General features: G+C 46.6%; 1 protein-coding gene across 4 annotated transcripts in view; it reads left to right on the plus strand.

Moving 5' to 3' along the window:
- The first annotated feature begins 540 nt into the window (after window positions 1-540).
- LOC135206926 (uncharacterized) overlaps window positions 541-21,420 on the plus strand; it is a 147,662-nt gene continuing 126,782 nt past the window's right edge. For 3 of the 4 annotated variants that reach the window (XM_064238427.1, XM_064238426.1, XM_064238425.1), the window contains exon 1: window positions 541-703. In XM_064238427.1, the coding sequence (XP_064094497.1) occupies window positions 559-703 (145 nt within the window). In that variant the 5' untranslated portion in view covers window positions 541-558. Of the gene's footprint in view, window positions 704-1,671; window positions 1,805-21,420 lie in introns of those variants that run through there. The other variant, XM_064238428.1, reaches the window with a different exon arrangement.

A 21,420-nucleotide genomic window follows, 5' to 3' on the forward strand; every position in this document is an offset into this window, starting at 1 on the left:
CATTTAACAAAGTATGAATACGGAAGTAACCGTTGTATCATCTCTCAGAATTCATCCCGTGTTACGGCCGCTTAATGTTTCAATGTTTATACATACATATATACAGTATATATATGTGTGGATAACACTGTATTCCAGTACTTATTCATTTCATTACAGCTTTAGAAATTTTAAAAGGTATGGCACCAGTTGTTACCATACTCACGCAGGAAATGATGAAAACGACTTGCTTAGTCTTGGTACTATTAACTTAATCTCATAAGGATGCCTTAGTACCAAAAAGAGCCTTCTGGATATGAGTAAATATCGTTTATATAATTACTCGAGCACTATTCATTACCAAATTCATATAGAAAGTGCACTTAGCAGAATTACTATTATCATGTTATGAACATTTCGCAATTGATAAATCACTTTTGCTTGTTACTTTCCTTCATATAGGCCTAAACCTTAAAAAGGCAATTCTTATCTTCCGCAATACGAAAGGAACTGTTAATAAATGTATTCAAACTTTCGTTTTACTTTTTTTTTTTCAGATAATGACTTTGCGTGTTCAAAATGCCTCCCAAAACTAGATCTATCTTTGGAAGACTACATTTCCTCAAAAAGGTCTTGATCCTAGGCATCTTCGGCGTACTCGGTCCATGCTCAATATTCTCTGCTTTACTTCACACGACTTTGTTATCTTACTACTGCCAGGAAGGTATGTACTATTACAAGGTTGAAAAGCTATTCATTACCCCTTAGAGAGGTGTTTAATATAAATTCAACTGAATTAGATATAGTATTACTGTTATTTAAAAATATTGCGGAAATTTATTATTTACTCTGTGATCTAGATTCCAGAAGTCTGTATAATCGCTGGGAATAGAGTTATGCATTTTTAGTGACGAGCAAGATCTTTAATACTTTATATAATGTGACATACTTCAGATCAATAATGTTCTGATCTAAGTTGAAATCGCCCCGGCATTAAGTGCCTAGTAATTAATGCTGGTGAAATAAGAGATGTTAGAGAGCATCTACTGCTAAAAAGACATTTACCTGGACTGCACAAAATTATGGGTGAATAAATCTCCTTCGCTTTTCTCATTCTTTCTCATCTGTGAAATCCTATTTGTAAATATAAACCGCACAAACCTTCCATTAAATATATATATATATATATATATATATATATATATATATATATATATATAACAAGAAACACTTAGCACCTATCTAATTTCTGCCACCCTGATGGCAGTGCATCGAGTCACAATTTATTTAATTGCCTTTTTAATAATCTCATTAAATTAACATCATCAATAATTCGATAATTTGACTTCCGTATCAGTTTTAACACTTTCACAAGTTGGTTTTCAATAACAGCCACCAGTATTCACCCCAACCACCCATTTTTTTTAACTGCCAGTTAAAACGTCAAAAATTCCATACAGTTTATTAGCATTTCGTTGTCTTTTGTCGGATTTTTTAGTTTATTTTATCCTTCGCTCTTCCTTGTGTTCTAAAGTCTATCCAGTCAACAAAGGTGATCGGCCATTAACTGTTCTACATTTCGCTATAATATTTCTTTGATTCGCCCATTTACTTTTTTTCATGTGAAAGTTTAGGCTGATGAGCAGAGAAGTGCTCATAGAGCGTCAGTAACATGAAGTGTCGATCTTCCTTGCCGAGCAGACCTCGGGCGGCCATATTGAAACACGCCATCCAGCATAACAGTGTAGACGAAAAACGACTAGGCAGCATGTTCATTTTCCTCCCTCTCATTTAATTATAATAAGAATGTGTTATTTCATCACAAGTAAGTTGATCATTACTGTACAATTTATTTGGACATATCAATTTACTTGAAATAAAGAATTTTGCATCGTTTCCGCATTTGATTTGTTTTATCAATATGGCTGCCCAAAGTCACACGCTCGGAAGGTATGGTCGCCACTCCGTGTTATGGACGCGGCAAGTCATGGACACTTGTGACGAAAAGGCATCATGGAGGCTAGTTACATTTATACTTCCTTGAGTTGATGCAGTGTTGTGAACTGGTACTACTGTGACTCTGTGAGTCCTTGCAGAAGGTATGGTCACGTCTATTTCCTTACTGTGCTTGGTTTATGTGTAACATATGACCGTAACCAGGGATCACAAAATAGTTCTGTAATATATCACCGTGACCAGGGAGCATTAAATAGGTAGCCCTGTCCTAGTATGGTAACCAGGGAACATAAAATAGACCTGTGATCTACCTACCACCTATAATAAAAGAGGCCTACTGTCTTTTGAGGTATCTGTAAGTCTTTGAGAAGAGCTCGATAGATCTAGGTATATTATACTACCTATTCCGCGGTGGCCTAGACTGTGGCAGTTGCGGTTTTTCTATGCAGTTTTACCTCCTGAACAAGAATTTTAAGTAATATTTATTCGGACGACTGTAATTAGCCTAACCCCCAGGGGCTCGTACTATAAACACGGCGAAATACTTTCGACGCCCCAATTCCTGCTGGTTTTCGTATTCGTGTATTTACTTAGTAGTAGGCTAACTAGTGCTACCTAGTACCCACTAGTAGTATAGTAGTTGAGATAGTTTGATGATTTTACCATCAATGTTTATGCATTCATCCCCGAGAGCCTGGTACTACCTACTACTAGCCTACTACCTTCGGTTCCCCATGGAGCTCATGTGAAATTACCTGGGTAGTCAACCTCATTTCTCTTTCAAGTTGAATTCTCCAAGGGCATTGTGCTGTCATCGGTAGATCTACCATAGGTATAGCTAGGTACCTAGCTTATAGTTCGACAGATCTAAACTGATAAGATTGTTTTCGTCTTTGGGTAAAAACCCTGTTGTCACATTTACCAGTATCCAGTTTTAGATAACTTACTTTAGTAGGTATAACACATGAATCAATAAATCGGTAGTTTAAAGTTTTTAGCATGTTTTGCTGGACTTAAGCGTTCACATACCTATTGTGATTAGTAGTATATAGTTTTATTTGTAAATAAAATGAGAAATCGCGGTATTTCTACAGAAGCAATCCGCGGTTGCCTAGACTATGGCAATTGACATTTTCCTATGTTATTTTACTTGCTGTACAAGATTTGAAACTAATATTTATTCGGACGACTGTAACTTAGCAGTAATTTACCTTTGAAGACTACATGACGGTATCAATGGGTCGACGTACGACTTCAAAGGTAAATTGAAGTTTATTCCAGTAGAATGAAAAAAATATTCCCTTCAACTCTTGTAAAGCAAGTAGGAAAAATAACATAGGAAAAAGTCAACTGCCATAGTCTAGATCGCTGTGGATTAGTTCTATAGACCGATCTACCAAGTGTTTAGAGAAGTGTAACCACAGCCGCCATGTTTGAATTCCGCAACCACCACGGAGCCATATGTTCACTGTGGGGAAGGCGGGGTACTGGGGGCATAGGAGGTACGAGTTGGCTAAATGACGATGGGTCGTTGGGTAGTGGATGTGGCAAATAATGATAACTAACCAACAAACCAAAATAACACTTCTAGCTAACTGAAAATTGCTAAACTTCGATTGTTCTAACAATAGGGGAATATAGTTTGGGAAACATTTTTTATCTTAAAAGGGCAAGATGGTACAATTCAGATAACGCACTTAGGCATGCCGAATCTCGTCCTCGTCTCCGATTCTCAAGTACATCTTGTAAATATTGCTCATAAAATATACTCTGAGAGTGTAGCTTATTTTAGGTTTTATCTTTTACAATATTAAATGAGCTGTAATTGTAACTTAAGAAAAAATATAAAAGCAAACATGCAAGTAGAAAAAAAAAGGAAAAATGGAAACTTGCATAATTTGCTAAAACTCCTTTTGTTCATGAAACTTACCTGTCAGATATATATATATAAACTTAGCTGTATTTTCCAAAGTCCGACAGAATTTAAAAAACTTATGACACACGCAGTTGAAGTCGGGTGGTTAGTACCCATTCCCGCTGCTGGGAGGTGGGTATCAGGAACCATTCCCATTTTCTATTCATATTTTTTCTGTCGCCGGTGTTGTAAACAACTGTTTTTCAGCACCTCCGTCTTGGATTTAGGAAACTTTGGCTACTTAAGTATTCTTATTGATTTTTGGTATTTTGACATTGGATCGGTGGCTAGGCACACGTTATTTGTGGAATTAATTGATTTTGGCTTGATTTCTCTTTAAACTAAGATGTCTGGGTCTAGTTCGGCTAGCGCCAGGTTTTGCACTAGGAGTGAATGTAAAGGTAGGCTACTGAAAGCATCGGTAGACCCGCATACATTGTGTAAGAGTTGCAGGGGGCATGATTGTGTGTATGAGAATTGCTGCAAGGAGTGTGCATGTCTTTCGGATTCTGAGTGGAAGGCGTATGAGACCTATCTTCGAAAGCTTGAGCGTGATAGGTTAAGGAGGTCTTCCTCCAGGAGCGTTTCAGGTAAACGTCAGGAAGTTAATGTTTCTCCTACTAACCCTCCTACTGTAGTTGCTACTCCTAACCCTGTAGTGTTGCCTTCGGGCCCTGAAACAGTGTCTGTGGAGGGTAATGCCCTTACTTTAATCTTAGAATTGATTTGAAATCTTGAATCGAAAGTGCTCGCCTTAGAAGGCAAAAGTGAAGGTGCAAAGTGCAGTGACAGTGCCCCTTGTGTAGTGGAGGGTGTGTCAGATCGGCCTCATTTCGCCTCTAGGCTGGACCTCTGCTGGACTCCCAGGTTTCAGGGAGAGGGCATGTCGAAAGCTGAAGGAGGGTTACTGGGAACCCCCACCGATCTGACGTGCCTTCGGCAGTTTCTGTTGACGCTACCCAGACTGCCAAGGAGCATGCATGTGCACGCCTCCTCAAGGAGTGCTTTTCTTCTTCAGAGGCTTCCTCCCTGAGTAAATGGTTGAAGCTCTCCGTCAGTTTCAGGCCCATTGAAAAGGAGCGTTTGTGATCGGGACGCTTCACGTCCAGGATTTTCTCCCGAGCGACGATCTTCGCCTGACAGTGTCTTCGCAGCCTTCCCGCCGCAGAAGAGGAGTAAAGCGTCATCAGATGATGACTTTCGAGCGCCCCAGTCGCTCCAGAGTGAGTGCAGCAGCTGTTCCTGTGAGAAGGAAGAAGGCGTCCCCTCGCCCCTCGCCTTCTCACAGGATCAGCCCCTCTCCTGATAGGGAGTCTTCTCCTACCGAGAAGATTCTTCGCTCGTTGCAGTAGCAACTTGCTGATGCACTTTCTAAGAGAGAGACTCAACCACGTCGTCGCAGGAAGGATGACAGGCTGCCAGTGAAGAGGTCTAGACAGTCTCCCTCTCCTTCTCGCTCGTCTCTCTCTCCCTTTTCGTCGCCTTCTAGAGTTCGTACAGCTCCCCAGCGGCTCCAGAGGACGTGAAGAACTTGTTTCGCGCTCTTCGCTTGAAGCGGTATTACCCCCTCGTAAGCTTGCTACCTGTCGAGAGCGTGACGTTTGTTTGGACACTTCGGTGCAAGTGCAGCATGATCTTGACGCTCGGGCGGACGCCAGGCGAGCACCAGTGACACCCAAGAGTGCACCAGTGGATGCCAAGCGTGCGCCAGTGGACGCCAAGCGTGCTTCAGTGGACGTCAAGCGCACCAGTGGACGCCAAGAGCGCGCCAGCAGACGCCAGGCGCGTGCGAGTGGACGCCAATCGCGCGCCAGTAGAAGCCAGGTATGCGCCAGTGGACGCCAGGCTCGCACCAGCTGACGCTCAGGTGGACGCGGATGTAGAAGCTTGTCGACACCCACGCGTTTTTGAGGATTCTCTTCAAGTTTCTTCGTGACTTCAAGAAGCACATAGTGTTCCGGTTTCTACTTTTCCTGCTCAGGAGTCCGCTGTGCCTTCTACTTCGCAGCAACGCTCCGCTTTGAAACTTAGACCTGAAAGTCTAGTACGTATCAGCTTTGCTTCTTCCTACTTCACCTGTGACGGAAGGGGAGGTGAGCGACACTTCGGTAGAGGGTGATGATGAGCAACCGCTGGCACCTGTCTCTTCAGACTACCAGGTCTTGACCCGCTTTCTTCAGTCTGAGTTCGGGGACACTTTTCATCCTGAAGCTCCTCGCTCTCCCCCCTCTCAACTTTCATCTTCCAAGATTAACCAAGGGTACTCAGGGTTTGTGAGGATGAAGAAGTCATTTTCGACTAAGAGGGCGTTTCATAAGGTCCACGACTGGATGGAGAGAAGGAAGGCTCAAGGAAAGACCTCATTTGCTCTTCCGCCTTCAAGACTTAGCGGAAAAGCGGGCATGTGGTACAAGACGGGAGAGGACGTCGGCATTAGACTTCCCTCTTCCGCTCAAGGAGACTTTGCGAGCATTGTGGATGCCTCGACGAGGTCCCTCCTGTCCTCGTCAAAAGTAACTTGGTTGACATCGGAGATGGACTACCACCTTAAAGGCCTCTTTAAAACAAACGTTAGAGGTCTTTAACTTCCTAGATTGGTGTCTTGGAGTGCTGGATGCTAAGTCTAGGAGTACCGATTCGATTAGCCTGGGGGAGCTGTCCAGCGTAATGTCGTGCATGGACAAGGCCGTCAGAGATGGTTCAGAGGAGCTGACAGCACATTTTTGCATAGGACTCTTAAAGAAGAGATCCCTGTTTTGCAATTTCACGGCTAAATCTCTCTCTCCCTCACAAAAGGCAGAGTTGCTCTTTGCTCCTTTTTCAGACCATCTCTTCCCCAGGCTATGGTTAAGGACCTTGCTACCAGTCTCCAAGAGAAAGCCACTCAGGATCTCCTCGCCCAATCATTCTAGGAGACCTGCGGGCCCTTCGTCTTCAGGAGTTTCGATTCCTAAGAAATCGAAGCCCTTTCGAGGTGGATCTTCCCTCGAGACCAGCCCCTCGAGGAAGAGGCACTTCCAGAGGCAGAGCCCCTGCGCATTTCGAAGAGCAAGAAATGATGCGGAAGTCCTTCAATCACCGGTAGGAGCCAGGCTTAGGCTGTTTGCGCAAGCCTGGGAAGAGAGAGGTGCAGACAAATGTCTTTGGACATCGTAAGAAAAGGTTATCGGATCCCGTTCCTGAAATCACCCCCGCTGTCTACGACAAACCCCAGGGATATGTCGCCCTCTTATCGAGGGGAGAAGCAACAAGTTTCTTTACGATCTGCTCGATCAGATAGTCGTAAAACAAGCAGTAGAACAGGTCTCCGACCTGGATTCCCCGGGGTTTTACAACTGACTGTTCCTGGTGCCAAAGCAGTCGGGAGGATGGCGACCGGTACTAGATGTCAGCAACCTAAACCTCTTTGTCATCAAGCAGAGGTTAAAGATGGAGATGCCTCAGTCAGTGCTTGGGGCTTTAAGACTGGGGGATTGGATGGTCTCGCTAGATCTCCAGGACGCGTATTTTCACGTCCCCATCCATCCCCAGTCAAGGAAGTACCTGCGGTTTGTCCTGAAGGGGAAGGTATTTCAATTCAGGGCACACTGCTTCGGACTAAGCACGGCTCCGATGGTGTTCACCCTCCTGATGAAGAACATTGCGAGGTGGCTTCATCTTGCGAAAGTCAGGATATCTCTACCTGGACGACTGGCTCATTCGAGCCTCCTCGAAAGACCGGTGTCTGGAGGACCTTCACACGACCTTGTCTTTAATGAAGTCCCTGGGTCTCGGTAAACGTCGAAAAGTCACATCTGACCCCTTCACAGTCCATCGTCTATCTGGGGATTCAGATGGACTCGGTGGCTTTTCGGGCTTTTCCGTCCCAGGGGCGACAACAACAATGCCTAAGCAAAGTGTCAGCCTTTCTGGGGAAAGAATCATGCTCGGTGAGGGAATGGATGAGTCTGCTGGGGACCATTTCCTCACTGGAGAAGTTTGTTTCCCTAGGGAGGTTGCACCTCAGACCTCTTCAGTTCTTCCTGTCGAACAACTGGAAGCACGAGAACGCACCTAGAAGCGATCTTGATGTTATCTGAAGAGGTAAAAGAACACCTAAGATGGTGGTAAGATTCCGTGGAAGCTTGCAGAAGGACTTTCTCTCAAGCTTCAGGAAGCCCCGACCCTAGTGTCTCCGTTCTCCGACGCGTCTTCCACGGGGTGGGGAGCGACACTAGGGGGGAAGGAAGTGTCAGGCATCTGGAGAAGGGGAACAGGGTGTCTGGCACATAACCTCAAGGAACTAGCAGCAGTTCATTTGTGCTCCAGTTCTTTCAGGACGAAGTCTCCAGCAAGGTGGTGCAGATCAACTCGGACAACACCACAGCTCTGGCATACCTCAAGAAACAGGGAGGAACCCACTCTCGGTCCCTGTTCATCCTTGCAAAGGTAAAAGAACACCTAAGATGGTGGTAAGATCCGTGGAAGCTTGCAGAAGGACTTTCTCTCAAGCTTCAGAGCCCCGACCTAGTGTTGTTCTCCGACGCGTCTTCCACGGGGGTGGGGAGCGACACTAGGGGGGAAGGAAGTGTCAGGCATCTGGAGGAGGGGAACAGGGTGTCCTGGCACATAAACCTCAAGGAACTAGCAGCAGTTCATTTTGTGCTCCAGTTCTTTCAGGACGAAGTCTCCAACAAGGTTGGTGCAGATCAACTCGGACAACACCACAGCTCTGGCATACCTCAAGAAACAGGGAGGAACCCACTCTCGGTCCCTGTTCATCCTTGCAAAGGAAATCCTGTTGTGGGCGAGGGCACACGACGTCACTATCCTGACGAGATTCGTATCAAGAGTGGAAAAACGTATGTGCAGACCTACTCAGTCGGCAAAGTCAACTGCTGCCGACGGAATGGACCCTCCATCAGGACGTATGCCAGAGGCTGTGGAAGTTGTGGGGATGTCCTCTCGTGGACATATTCGCAACTTCAGGACAAGAAGACTTCCGCTGTACTGCTCACCGGTTCTAGACCCAGAGCAGGTTAGCAGTAGACGCCCTTCTTTGGGACTGGACGGGACTAGACCTATACGCCTTTTCCCCCGTTCAGATCCTAGGGGAGGTAATGAGGAAATTCGCGGCATCAGAGGGAGTGAGGATGACTCTAATCGCCCCTTCTGGCCGGCGACCGACTGGTTCACAGAGGTAATGTCCCTTCTTGGTAGACTTTCCGAGGACTCTGCCCCCAAGGACGTACTCAAACAGCCCCACTTCGAGAGGTACCACAAAAACCTCCCTGCTCTGAGTCTGACTGCGTTCAGACTATCCAGAATTGCCAGAGCTAGAGGTTTTTGTTCATGAAACTTACCCAGCAGATATATACTTAGCTATAGACTCGGTCGCCCCGACAGAATTTCAAAACTCGCGGCACACGCGACAGGTAGGTCAGGTGATCCACCATTCCCGCCGCTGGGTGGCGGGGTCTGGAACCATTCCCGTTTTTCTAGCCATAATTTCTCTGTCGGTTTGAACGGACAACACGTATTGTTCGTTCCTCCATCTTCTTGGATTTCTACTCGTTTGCCGAGAATTTGGATTGTGTTTTGGTGACGTATTCTGTTTTTTCTCTGGCTTGGCATACGCTTATTGTGGACTGTTTTTCGACTTTGGTTTTGACTGCTCTTGCCACGATGCTGAACCGCTAAGGCTTCACCTATGTTTAGAGTTTGTAGTAGGGAAGGTTGCAAGGTTAGGCTGCCTAAATCGGCAGTAGATCCTCATAGTATTTGCGCTAAATGCAGAGAGAATGAATGTTCTTTTAATAACACCTGTGTTCAGTGTGAGAACCGTACAGAGCTTGAATGGAAGGAGTTATCGTCATATGTTAGGAAGCTTGAGAGAGATAGAGTAAGAAAGGCTTCAGCTAGGTCATCTAGTAGATCTTGTTCTATAGAACAAGAAGTTAAACTCTCCTACTAAACGATTTCCCTTAGCCTCAGCTGCTTCTCCCTGTTCTGAATCCAAAGATTCTTCTTCAGAGAGGGAAAATGTAAAAGCTTCAATCAAGAAACTTCAAGCTCAGCTACGAGCTCTAAATGAAGGTAAGAGTGGTGATAGTGACTTGTGCAGTGTCCCCAGTGGCAGTGGAGGGGGCGTCTGACCGGTTCCTCATTGCTCCTAGGCCTAGACCGCTTCCAAACTCCCAGGACCAGGGGAGGAGGATGTCGAAAGCCGCAGGGAGGATGCAGAACATCCCCAACGGTCAGGCGTCCCTTCGGCAGATCCTGTTGTAAAGTCCCAGGCTGCCTCGGATTGCGCAGCAGAAAAGGCGTCCTAAGGGAGTTCGGCCTCTCTTTCGCGCCCTTTGAAGAGAGCCTGGAAGGCGCCTGAAGGAGACGCGGCTGATTCCAGCCCAGAGCGTTTTCCCGAGGATTGGCCTTCGGTACCTAAAAAAGACGAAACAAGAGGAGCCTTCTCTATAGGATCCTACGAAGAAGTTTTTGATTAATCTGCAAGAGCAGTTAGCTTCTTTAGTAGGCTCCTTTGCTAAGGACTCGACTAGGAGGAAAGATGTTTCGCTCCCTGTTAAGAGTTCCGCTAAGCGCCCCTCTTCGTATAGGAGAGAACCCTCACAATCTCCAGGGCGTTTATCGCCTTCGTCGAGAGACTCGTCCGATAGGAGTTGTTCTCCTGAGAGAAGAGTTCTTTCGCCCTATAGGCTATCTTCTCCAAAGCGCCCTATGACGGGTAAGCTTTGAATCCTGGTAAGGACAAGAAGATCGTAGCCTCTCTCCTATGAGACCCGCGAATCGAGCAGAAGTCTCGATCGGTTTAGGTTCAAGGAACCGGAAAACCGATTTAAGTATCAGGATCCTTTGGGTCTGCAGGACCAGGATCCAGGCAGGCGCAAAGAGGCAGCAAGACGCAAGAAAGGGCGTCAAGAGCCTCTCAGACCACAGGATTCAGGACGTCAGGAGTCTGCTAGAAGGCAGGAATCAGGACGCCAGGAGTCAGGGCGCCAGGAGTCAGGACGCCATGAGTCAGGACGCCATGAGTCAGGGCGCCAGGAGTTAGGACGCCAGGAGCAGGGACGCCAGGAGTACGTTAGGCGTCAAGAGTTAGGGCGCCAAGAGCCTGTTAAGCGTCATGAATCAGGACGCGGGGATCTTTCAAGCGCCCTGAATCAGGGCGCCGGAGAGCCTAGCAAGCGCCGCGAACCTGGCGAACCGCAAGAATCTAGACAACAAGAGTCTAGTAGGCGCAAGAGTGTTTCGGACAGGCAGGAGCCTCACTCTTCGTATAGAAGTGCTAACGTTCAGCGCTTTCCTTCTCGGGGAAAGGAGTTCTTCTCCCGGGAAGAGCCAGAATCACTCCCAAAACAGTCTCCTTCGGTGGATCAGTTGGAACAGGTATCGGAAGACGAGGGAGCCCGTAGATGTAGCAGTTTCTGACTACAAGAGACTTTCACTTTTGCTGCTAAAGGAGTTCGGAGACTCCCTTCCATCCCTGCTGACCCTCCTTCACCAGGATCTTTGAGTCAAGCATCTGATGTCCAAGCACAAAAGCTCTCAAGTCGTCTTCCTTCGTCTATGTCAAGCACAAAAGCTCTCAAGTCTCTTCCTTCGTCAAGATGCGCCCTGCTCTTTGTATGAAAAACAGGCCTTAAAGACCTTTTCTTTTTCAGAGTGTTGACTTCCAGAAGGGAAGCGGGCAAAACAGTTTTTTCCTGGCCCTCCTTCCAAGTTAACAGGTAAACCAGAAGGTGGTACGAGACCAAAGAACCTATGGGTTAGGCCTCCCTTCATCCGCAGATGCGGATTTTGCTTCCTTAGTGGACTCTTCCAGGAGGAAGTCTGCTTTCTGCTAAGGCAACATGGGGCATGTGTGAGCTAGACCACCTTCTAAAGGCCTCTTTAAGACCCTGGAAGTCTTCAACTTTATGGACTGGGCTTTTGGGAGCGTTAGCTAAGAGAGCTCAGGACACGACTTTGTCTCCATGGAGGAACTTTCAAGCGTCCTGGCTTGCTTGGACAGAGCGGTCATGGACGGTTCGTAGAAGTTGCCTCGCTTTTCGGAACGGGAGTCTTAAAGAAGAGATCGGGTCCTTTAGCTACTTTTCTAACAAGTATCCGTATCACCTTTGCAAAGAACATCCTTCTTTTTCTTTTTTGCACCAGTTAATCCCACCCACATCCTTGGTTTTTTTTTTTGTTTTTGTTTTGTTTTTTTCCACAGGTGAGAACTGTTAGAAGAGGTTTTCTTAAATCCTCTTGACGGAGAAGGCAACTCAGGATCTCCTCACGCACTCAGCCAAGAAGTTTAGGCCGGCCGTGCCTATAGAGAAAAAAAGAGGACCCTCTCTTTTGTACAGCCCTTTCGAGGTGCTTCCTCTTCTAGGGCCCCTCTTAGAGGTCGCAGACCAGATAGAAGGAGTAGACCATCTAGAAGGTCTTTCCTTTGGGAAGTCTAGATGAGCAGGGAGTCCTCCAGACGAAAGTAGGCGCCAGACTACTCCACTTTGCAAAAGTCTGGGCGCAGAAGGGGAGCGGACTCTTGGTCCCTCTCTATCCTGAAAAAAGGATACTTGATCCCCTTCAGGGAAAATCCTCCTTGACGACAACTCCAAGGGAGTTGACTGCAAGATACTCGGATCCGGTCTGAAAGCTTGCTATTTTTGCAAGCAGTGACAGATGATTTCCAAGGAAGCGGTAGAACTGGTTCAAGATCTCCAGTCTCCAGGATTTTACAATCGGCTATTCTGGTACCGAAAGCATCGGGGGATGGAGACCAGGTTCTAGACGTCAGTGCCCTGAATTTCTTTGTCTTGAAGAAGAAATTTTCGATGGAGATGTCTTCCTTGTTCTGTCTGCTCTTCGTCCAGGGGACTGGATGGTGTCCCTGGACCTTCAGGATGCGTTTTATTTCCATGTGCCAATTCATCCGGCAGCAAGGAAATATCTGAGATTCATGTTCCAAGGGGAAAGTGTTCCAGTTCCGAGCGATGTGTTTCGGACTTTCGACTGCCCCTCAAGTCTTCACGGACATCATGAAGAGTGTAGCTTATGGCTACATCTGGAAGGGATCAGGATCTCTTTATATCTGGACAATTGGCTAATAAGAGCCCAATCGGAGAAAAATGTCTGGAGGACCTTTTAGTTACTCTAAATTTGACAAAGTCCCTAGGACTTTTAGTCAATCGCGAGAAATCATGCTGACTCCCCAGCAGAGTATTGTCTATCTGGGGATTCAGATGGATTCTCGGGATTTTCTAGCGTATCCTTCACAGGAAAGGAGAGAACGCTGCTTAGAAAAGGGGGTTGGCAGTCTTCTTAAGGAAAGAACATTGTTCCGTGAGGGAATGGATGAGCTTACTGGGGACCCTCTCCTCGATGGAACAGTTCGTTTCTTAGGAAGACTACACCTACGACCCCTTCAATTTTATCTGAAGGAGAAATGGGATTGGAAGTCCAACAATCTAGGAGATACATTTCCATCTCGAAAGGGATCAAGGAGAATATCCGCTGGTGGTTTAGATCCACAGAAACTAAGCAAGGGAATCTCCCTTCGCTTACAGAACCCTCGCCTAGCGTTATTTGCAGACGCCTCAGATTCAGGGTGGGGAGCGACCCTAGGTTCGGAAGAAGTGTCAGGCACTTAGGAAGGAGAACAAGTGTCCTGGCACATAAACAAGAAGAACTAACAGCCATTCATCTAGCTTTAGTTCATTTCGAGGAACAGGTCTCAGGTCTGGGGATTCAGATTCACTCGGACAACACAACAGCCCTCGCTTATATAAAGAAACAAGGGGGGACGCATCCTTTTCCCTGTACGAATCAGCAAAGGATCTGCTGATTTTGGGCTCAGGAAAGGAAGATCTCTCCTTCTTACAAAGGTTGTGGCAGGGAGAGAAAAATTGTCCGGGCAGATCTGTTGAGCAGAAAAGAACAAGTCCTACCCACGGAATGGACTCTCAATCCTCAGATTTGCCAGCAAACTATGGCATCTGTGGGGAAGGCCCAATATAGACCTGTTCGCGACCAACAAGAATCACAGATTAGAGACCTATTGCTCCCCGATCTCGGATCCACAAGCAGTAGCAGTAGACAGCTTTCTGCTAGATTGGACGGGCTTGGACGCATACGCCTTCCCTCCTTTCAAGATAGTAGGGGAAGTATTGAGGAAGTTCGCTTGCTCGGTAAGGAACAATAATGACCCCTCATCGCTCCCTTCTGGCCAGCTCTCGATTGGTTCACAGAGGTGCTGGAGTGGTTAGTAGATTTTCAAGATCGCTTCCACTAAGGAATGATCTTCTCAAACAACCCCACTTCGACAGGTTTCACAAAAACCTCCCGCTCTAAGTCTGACCGCCTTCAGACTGTCGAAGGACTTGTCAGAGCAAGGGGCTTTTCACGAGAAGTGGCGAAGGCTATTGCAAGAGCCAGAAGAGTCTCCACCTCTAAAGTATATCAGTCGAAGTGGGAGTTGTTTAGAAGATGGTGTAAGGGAAAGAAAATATCCTCTTCCAGTACCTCTGTAACTGAAATCGCAGATTTTCTCCTATATTTGAGAAAAGACTGTAACCTGGCAGTATCAACAGTGAAGGGTTACAGAAGTATGCTGGCCTCAGTCTTTCGACATAGAGGAATAGATCTGACTAATAATAAAGATCTACATGAACCTTATAATGGTCTTTCACAGGGGGGGGGGGGGGGAAACCAACGAAAGACCAATGTAAATGCAAGAAGCCTAGGCTGGAACTTGGATGTGGTCCTCAAGTTCCTAATGTCGGAAAAATTTGTACCGTCTCACGCGCTCGTTTAGAGACTTAACGAGAAAGTCATTATTCCTCTTTGCGTTAGCAACAGCTAAGAGAATTAGCGAGTTGCAAGCTTTGGAAGGTTAAAGTGGGTTTTAAGAAGGATTCAGCGATTTTTGCTCCTTTTTTTTTTAAACCATTTTTTTCTAGCAAAAAATGAAAATCCCTCAAAGCCTTGGCCAAGAAGCTTGAGATAAGAGGACTATCTTCATTAACAGGAAGAGAACTAGAAAGGACTTTGTGTCCAGTCAGGGCACTCAAGTTCTACCTGGAGAAGAAAAAGTTGCTGGGAGGTACAGAAGAAAGTTTGGTGCTCTGTAAGAGATCCGAAAAGATCGATTTCTAAGAACGCACCTTACATTCTTCATAAAGGATGTAATAAGGGAAGCTCACCTTAAGTGCGATGAAGAGCACCTCAAGGTTCTCAGATTGTTGAGAGCTCATGAAGTGAGAGCCATAGCTACGTCAATGGCCAATTTTCACAAAACATGGTCTCTTCAGGCTCTTATAGAGTCTACGTTTTGGAGATGTAATTCTGTGTTCGCCTCGAATTACCTAAGAGACGTTAAAATTTCGTACGAAAAGTGCTTTGCTCTGGGAGCGTATGTTTCGGCGAATTCAAGTGCTGGGTAGAAGGGGCTGAGGCTAATCCTTCCTAATTTAGTTTAGTGTTTAAATTATTTTTTATGGTGGTTGTTTTTTATTGGTTAATTGTCAGAGGGAATAGGGAACCCTCTTGCAATTCATAGATTATAATAACAGTACTAAAAACATGGTCAGGTGATCGGGATTGGCTTCAGTGCTCCTTGTGATTTTTTTTAATACCTTAACTCTGTCATGTAAGAGGGCGAGTCTCCATTGATATGACAAAAGGTCAAGGCTCTACCATGTAAGTGGTCAGCCCCCATTGGTACGATCCAGAATAGGCTCTGTCGCGTAAGCGGCTAGCCCCATTGACACTATCCAAAGAGTTATTCAACCATAGGTTCATTCCTCGTTGAAACTCTTGAGGCAGGCAGACTCATCGACAGTAGTCCTGAAGTTCTTCAGCCCAATCAGGTAGGAACCATGGATTATTTTATCCAAGAAACATAGGTTGTTTTTTCCCTGTTTTTTAAGGTATTTAGTTTAAGTATTATTTTGTTTTAGCTGTCTCTTGCCCGCCCCACCAAGGGTGCCAATCAGCTAAGTATATATTCTGCTGGGTAAGTTTCATGTACAAAAAATGATATTGTTAAGATACAATAAAGTTTTTTGTAGGGATACTTACCTGGCAGATATATACGATTAATGGCCCACATATCCTCCCCTCAGGAGACAGGTGGAAGAGAAATTTGGCTTAGAAAACGGGAATGGTTCCAGACCCCGCCACCCAGCGGCGGGAATGGTGGATCACCTGACCTACCTGTTGCGTGTGCCGCGAGTTTTGAAATTCTGTCGGGACGACCGAGTCTATAGCTAAGTATATATTCTGCCAGGTAAGTATGTACAAAACTGTTTATTGTATCTTAACAATATCATTTTTCAAGACCTGTGGCAAGAGCGATCGCCACTGCAAGGAGACCTTCCTCTCTTGCAGTGTACCAATCCAAGTGGGCTATTTTCAGAAGTTGGTGCAGAAAGAAGGGCATTTCCTCCACCTCAACCTCTGTGAGCCAGATAGCAGAGACTTCCTTCTCTACTTGAGGAAGGAAGTTAAATCAGCGGTGCCTACGAGGTAAAGGGCTACAGGAGTGTGCTTTCCGTAGTCTTAGGCAATAGAGGTCTGGATTTGGCCAATAACAGAGACCTTCATGATCTCCTAAGGTCTTTGAGACTTCGAAGGTACCTCAACCAAAAGTACCATCTTGGCACTTAGACTTAGTTCTTAAGTTCCTTATGTCCAGCCATTTCGAACCGCTTCACTCGGCTTCGCTTAGAAACCTGACAAGAAAAACACTTTTCTGGGCTCAGCTCGTGTCGGCCTATGAAAGTATCCTTAATATCATTCTTTCTAGGTAAAATTAGCCTAAAATTACCAGAGAAAAACAAAATTAAGAAAATGTCAGTAAAACTGACTCGCTCACTCTTAAAAAGAAGTGTCGGTATGATAAAGGGGCGAGTGTGGAACACTACCACGAGCCAAACACCAATTAGAACTTCCTGTCAGAATCCCCCCAAGAGAGAGCTGATACCAACGGGTGCGATGCAGCCTCTACTACTACTGACTAGAGGAACCCCGCCACGGACAGCAGCGGCCCCACTAGCGGTCATCCCTTAAATTTTGTTAGCGCTAGCGACAAGTCGCCATTTTAAGTGTATGACACTTACCTGGCAGGTATATATAGCTATATTCTCTGTTCCACCTGGCAGAAATTTTCAAAACTCGCGGCAATCGCTAGTAAACCTATTAGTAGTTCAGGCAAACCACCACCCCGTTACCGTGGCGCTAGCGCTAGGAACCGTTCCCAATTGGGCCAGATTTTCTCTGCCAGCCGAACCGGCAACATTGTTGGTGGTTCCCTGCTAGAATTTTCATTCTCGTTGCTGACTGATCTTGGATTTTGGTATTGTACTCGGAAACGTTAGCTTGGCATTCGCTTTGGATTGTTCTTTAAGATGTCTGACTCGGGAAGTATGTTTAGAGTGTGTGTAAAAGAGGGGTGTAAGGTAAGACTGCCGAAAGCTTCGGTCGACCCTCATACCGTTTGTAAGAAATGTAGGGAGAATGTTGTGTACTTGGGAGAATAGATGCATTGAATGTGAGAATTTATCAGAGAAGGAATGGAAGGTCTTTATGAAATACGTTGAGAGACTGGAGAAAGATCGTGTAAGGAGATCTGTTTCTCGTAGTGAGAAATCAAATTCTTCGATTAAAAGGAGTGATTGTATTTCCTCTCCAGCTCCTTCTAAGTAGAATTGGTAGTTCCTTCTCCCCAGGTATCTCCTGCGCCCGCTGCTGTATCGGAGGAGACGAACGATACAAATATTGTGAAAGTGTTCGCTGCCCTTGCGTCCATGGGCGACCAGATACAGCGACTTACAGACAAAGTTAGTGCTTTCGATGTCAGTGAAAGTGTAGTGGAGGGGGTGTCTGATCGTCTCTCTCGTGCTCCTAGACCTAGACCTCTGTCAAGCTCCCAGACCCAAGGGAGAAGGCAATGTCGACAGTCGAAGGGAGGCGAGAGAGTTTTTGACACGGTCAGGCGTCCTTCGAACAGTCCTGTTGCAAATTCCCAGGCTGTTGCAGTTCGCCGCAGAAAAGGCGTAACTGGGAAGTGTGCGTCCTCGGAAGGTTCGACTTCGAGCGAGAACGTCGGTATGCAGTGGTGTCTCGCCCACTCAAGAGGACGTTCAGGACATCAACTGCTCTCGAGAGACAGGTGCAAGATAGTGAGGCTTGGAGTAGTCCTGAGGTGTTGTCATCCTCGGAAGACGGGGGAGCAGTACCGATCAAGAGGAAAAGGATTTTTCGTACTAGAGAGGACGCAAATCGCACTGGCGATATACGTCCGTCTCGGCATGGTATTGCCTTGGGAGAATCGCCTCCATCTTCTTATGGATCCTCCCCTCGTATTTCTCCGTCGGGTAGAGTACAAGATCGCTCTCCTTTAGGTCGCAGTCAGCCGTAATCCTCATCCTTCGTCGTCTACCATTCAAGAGGATGGTACGAAGCATTTCTTACGGGAAATGCAGTCCTTACGGGAAATTGCAGTTTCAAGTTGGCAGTGTTTGGTGAAGTCTTGGGATGCTCCTCCTGAACAAGCATCTTTCGAAGCAGGCGTCGTGTCTACTATGGACGCCAGGGACGCAGGCGGCAGGACAATCGAGAGGCGGCAGGACGCCAGACGCATCGGTAGCCGCAGGACGCAGGCGGCAAGACATCGAGAGGCGGCAGGACGCCGATGCTTCGCTAGCCGCAGGACGCAGGCGGCAGGACGCTAGTCCGTCAACGAAGCGTAAATACGACGACGACTTGCAAGATATTTCTTCAGCAGAAGAAGAGTTGGAAGTAATTGAAGAAAAGAATACAGAACCCTCTTCAGATTATAAGGTTCTGACTTCACGTCTATTGCTGTTTTTGAGGGGGAATTTAAACCGACAGCTCCGTTATCCCCCTTATCACAGTTTTCCAAGACTAGGACTCCAAAGAAGTCCTCCTTCCTGAAAATGACGATGTCAATTTCGGCAAAGAAAGGCCCTTCAACGGGTGAATGACTGGATGAAGGACAAGAAAGAAGCGGGGGAAATACTCTTTTGTTTTCCTCCAGCTAAGTTAGCTTCTAAATCAGGAGTATGGTACGCTACTGAGAAAGTCTAGGCCTGGGAGTACCTGCCTCCTCCCGGGGGGACTTCTCCAGTATAGTGGACAGCTCACGCAGACAGGCGTTACAGTCGGCCAAGGTCTGGTGGACGTCCTCGGAATTTGACCATCTATTTAAAGGGATTTTTAGGACTTTCGAAGTCTTAATTTCTTGGATTGGTCTTTGGGAGCGCTAGCGAATTCCATAGGAGAAGAGGATTCGCAGGACTTAGAAACAGCTAAGAGCATTATGTCCTGCATGGATAAGGCTCTTAGAGACGGAACGAACGAGCTGGCTTCGTTATTCACAGCAGGAGTGCTTAAGAAGAGATCGCTCCTTGTGTTCGTTCGCCTCAAAAGGAGTTTCTAACTCTCAGAAATCGGAGTTACTGTTTCTCTCCCCTTTCGAAACAGCTGTTTCCTTCAGAGGTGATTAGGGATATAGCTCTATCCCTTTCGCAGAAAGCCACTCAAGATCTTCTTTCTTCTTCGGTTAAGAAGTTTTTACCAACCAAGTTGGTGAAGAAGACGCCAAAGGAGAACTAGACCGTCGCAACAGCCCTTTCGAGGAAGAACATCGCTCGACCCGCCTTTAGGGGTAAGAGAGTACCAGCGAAAAGAGGAGCCAAGAAACCCCTCTAAAGAATGAGAACTCGGTCCTCCAGACAACAGTGGGAGCCAGACTTCAAGGTTTTTGGGAAGTCTGGCAACAAATGAAGGCAGATCCTGGGCTGTCAGCGTAGCTCGGGAAGGATACAAGATTCCTTTCGTGAAAAGACCCCCTCTCGCAACATCTCCGAGAGCCCTCGGGGCAAATTACAACGATTTAGAGAAGAAAGCGGGCTCTGTGGGAGCAAGTAGCTTCCATGCTAGAGAAAGGAGCAATAGAACCTGTTCTGGATCACGAATCTCCGGATTTTACAACCGTCTGTTCCTGGTTGCAAAGTCCCTCGGGAGGTTGGAGGCCAGTGCTGGAACGTAAGTCAACTGAAATCTTTTCGTAGAAAAGACCAAGTTCACTATGGAGACGAACGATTCAGTACTGGCAGCGGTACGTCCAGGGGACTGGATGGCGACTCTGGACTTACAAGACGCATACTTTCATATTCCGATTCATCCAGGAAGCAGGAAGTATCTAAGGTTTGTGATTCAGGACAGGGTCTTTCAGTTCAAGGCCCTATGCTTCGGCCTTTGCACAGCCCCTCAAGTATTCACGAGGATGATGTCCCCAATGTGGCGAGATGGCTACATTTAAGAGGGATCAGAGTGTCTTTGTATCTGGACGACTGGTTGATAAGATCCCAGTCGAGAATTCAATGTCCTGGAGACGTAAGTCAAACATTGGACTTAGCAAAAGACCTAGGTCTGGTAGTGAATATGGGAAAGTCCCGTTTGCAGCCCCAACAACAGATAGTTTATTTGGGGATTCAGATATCGGCAGTGACTTTTCGGGCTTTTCCGTCCCCCGAAAGGCAAGCCCAATGCAGTCAGAAGGTGCAGGATTTTCTAAAGAAAGACCGATGCTCTGCAAGAGAGTGGATGAGTCTACTGGGCGCACACTCTTCACTAGAGAGGTTCATTTCTTTAGGAAGACTGCACATGAGACCTCTTCAGTTTTTCCTGAAGGATTCATGGCCAAGAAAATCGCAACCGGATTCCTTCCAGTTTTCTAATTCCGACCGAAGTAAAGGAGGAATTAAAGTGGTGGCTAACGCCAGGCAGGTTAGCAGAGGGATGTCGCTTCAGCAGAAGAACCCAGACCTCGTCTTGTTTTCCGACGCGTCGGACGCGGGTTGGGAGCGACATTAGGCCCTCAAGAGGTGTCGGGACTTTGGAACAAGGACGAAACAAAGTGGCACATAAAAACAGGAAGGAACTGTTGGCAATTTTCTGGGCTTTGAAGCACTTCAGAGAGTTGATTCGAAACAAGACAGTGCAGGTCAACTCGGACAACACCACGGCTCTGCATATATTCGGAAGCAAGGGGAACTCATTCTTTTTCCCCTTTACAATCTGGCAAAGAAATTCTGCTTTGGGCAGAAGAGGAAAAGGTCGTGATACTCACCAGGTTTATTACAAGGAGAGAAGAACGTGGGTGCGGACCTGTTGAGCAGGAGAGAGCAACTTCTCTCGACGGAGTGGACGTTGCACATGGAGGTTTGCCAGAGCCTGTGGAAGTTGTGGGGCCGTCCGGTAGTGGATCTGTTTGCGACAGCCAAAGAACCAAAGAGATTATACCAAACCCATATTGCTCTCCGAGTTCCCAGACCAGGAAAGCAGTGGCGGTAGATGCATTCCTGATGGATTGGTCAAACTTAGATCTGTACGCTTTTCCTCCGTTCAAGGTGCTGGGGAAAGGGGAAAGTGATGAAGAAGTTCAGGGAGAGCAAAGGAACGAGGATGACCTTAATAGCCCCGTTTTGGCCGCCCAAAGTTGGTCACAGAGGTACTGGAATGGACGGTAGATACGCCAAGGACGCTTCCTCTAAGAGTAGATT

The sequence above is a fragment of the Macrobrachium nipponense genome, chromosome 31, assembly GCF_015104395.2.
Source record: "Macrobrachium nipponense isolate FS-2020 chromosome 31, ASM1510439v2, whole genome shotgun sequence".
Lineage (NCBI taxonomy): Eukaryota > Metazoa > Arthropoda > Malacostraca > Decapoda > Palaemonidae > Macrobrachium > Macrobrachium nipponense.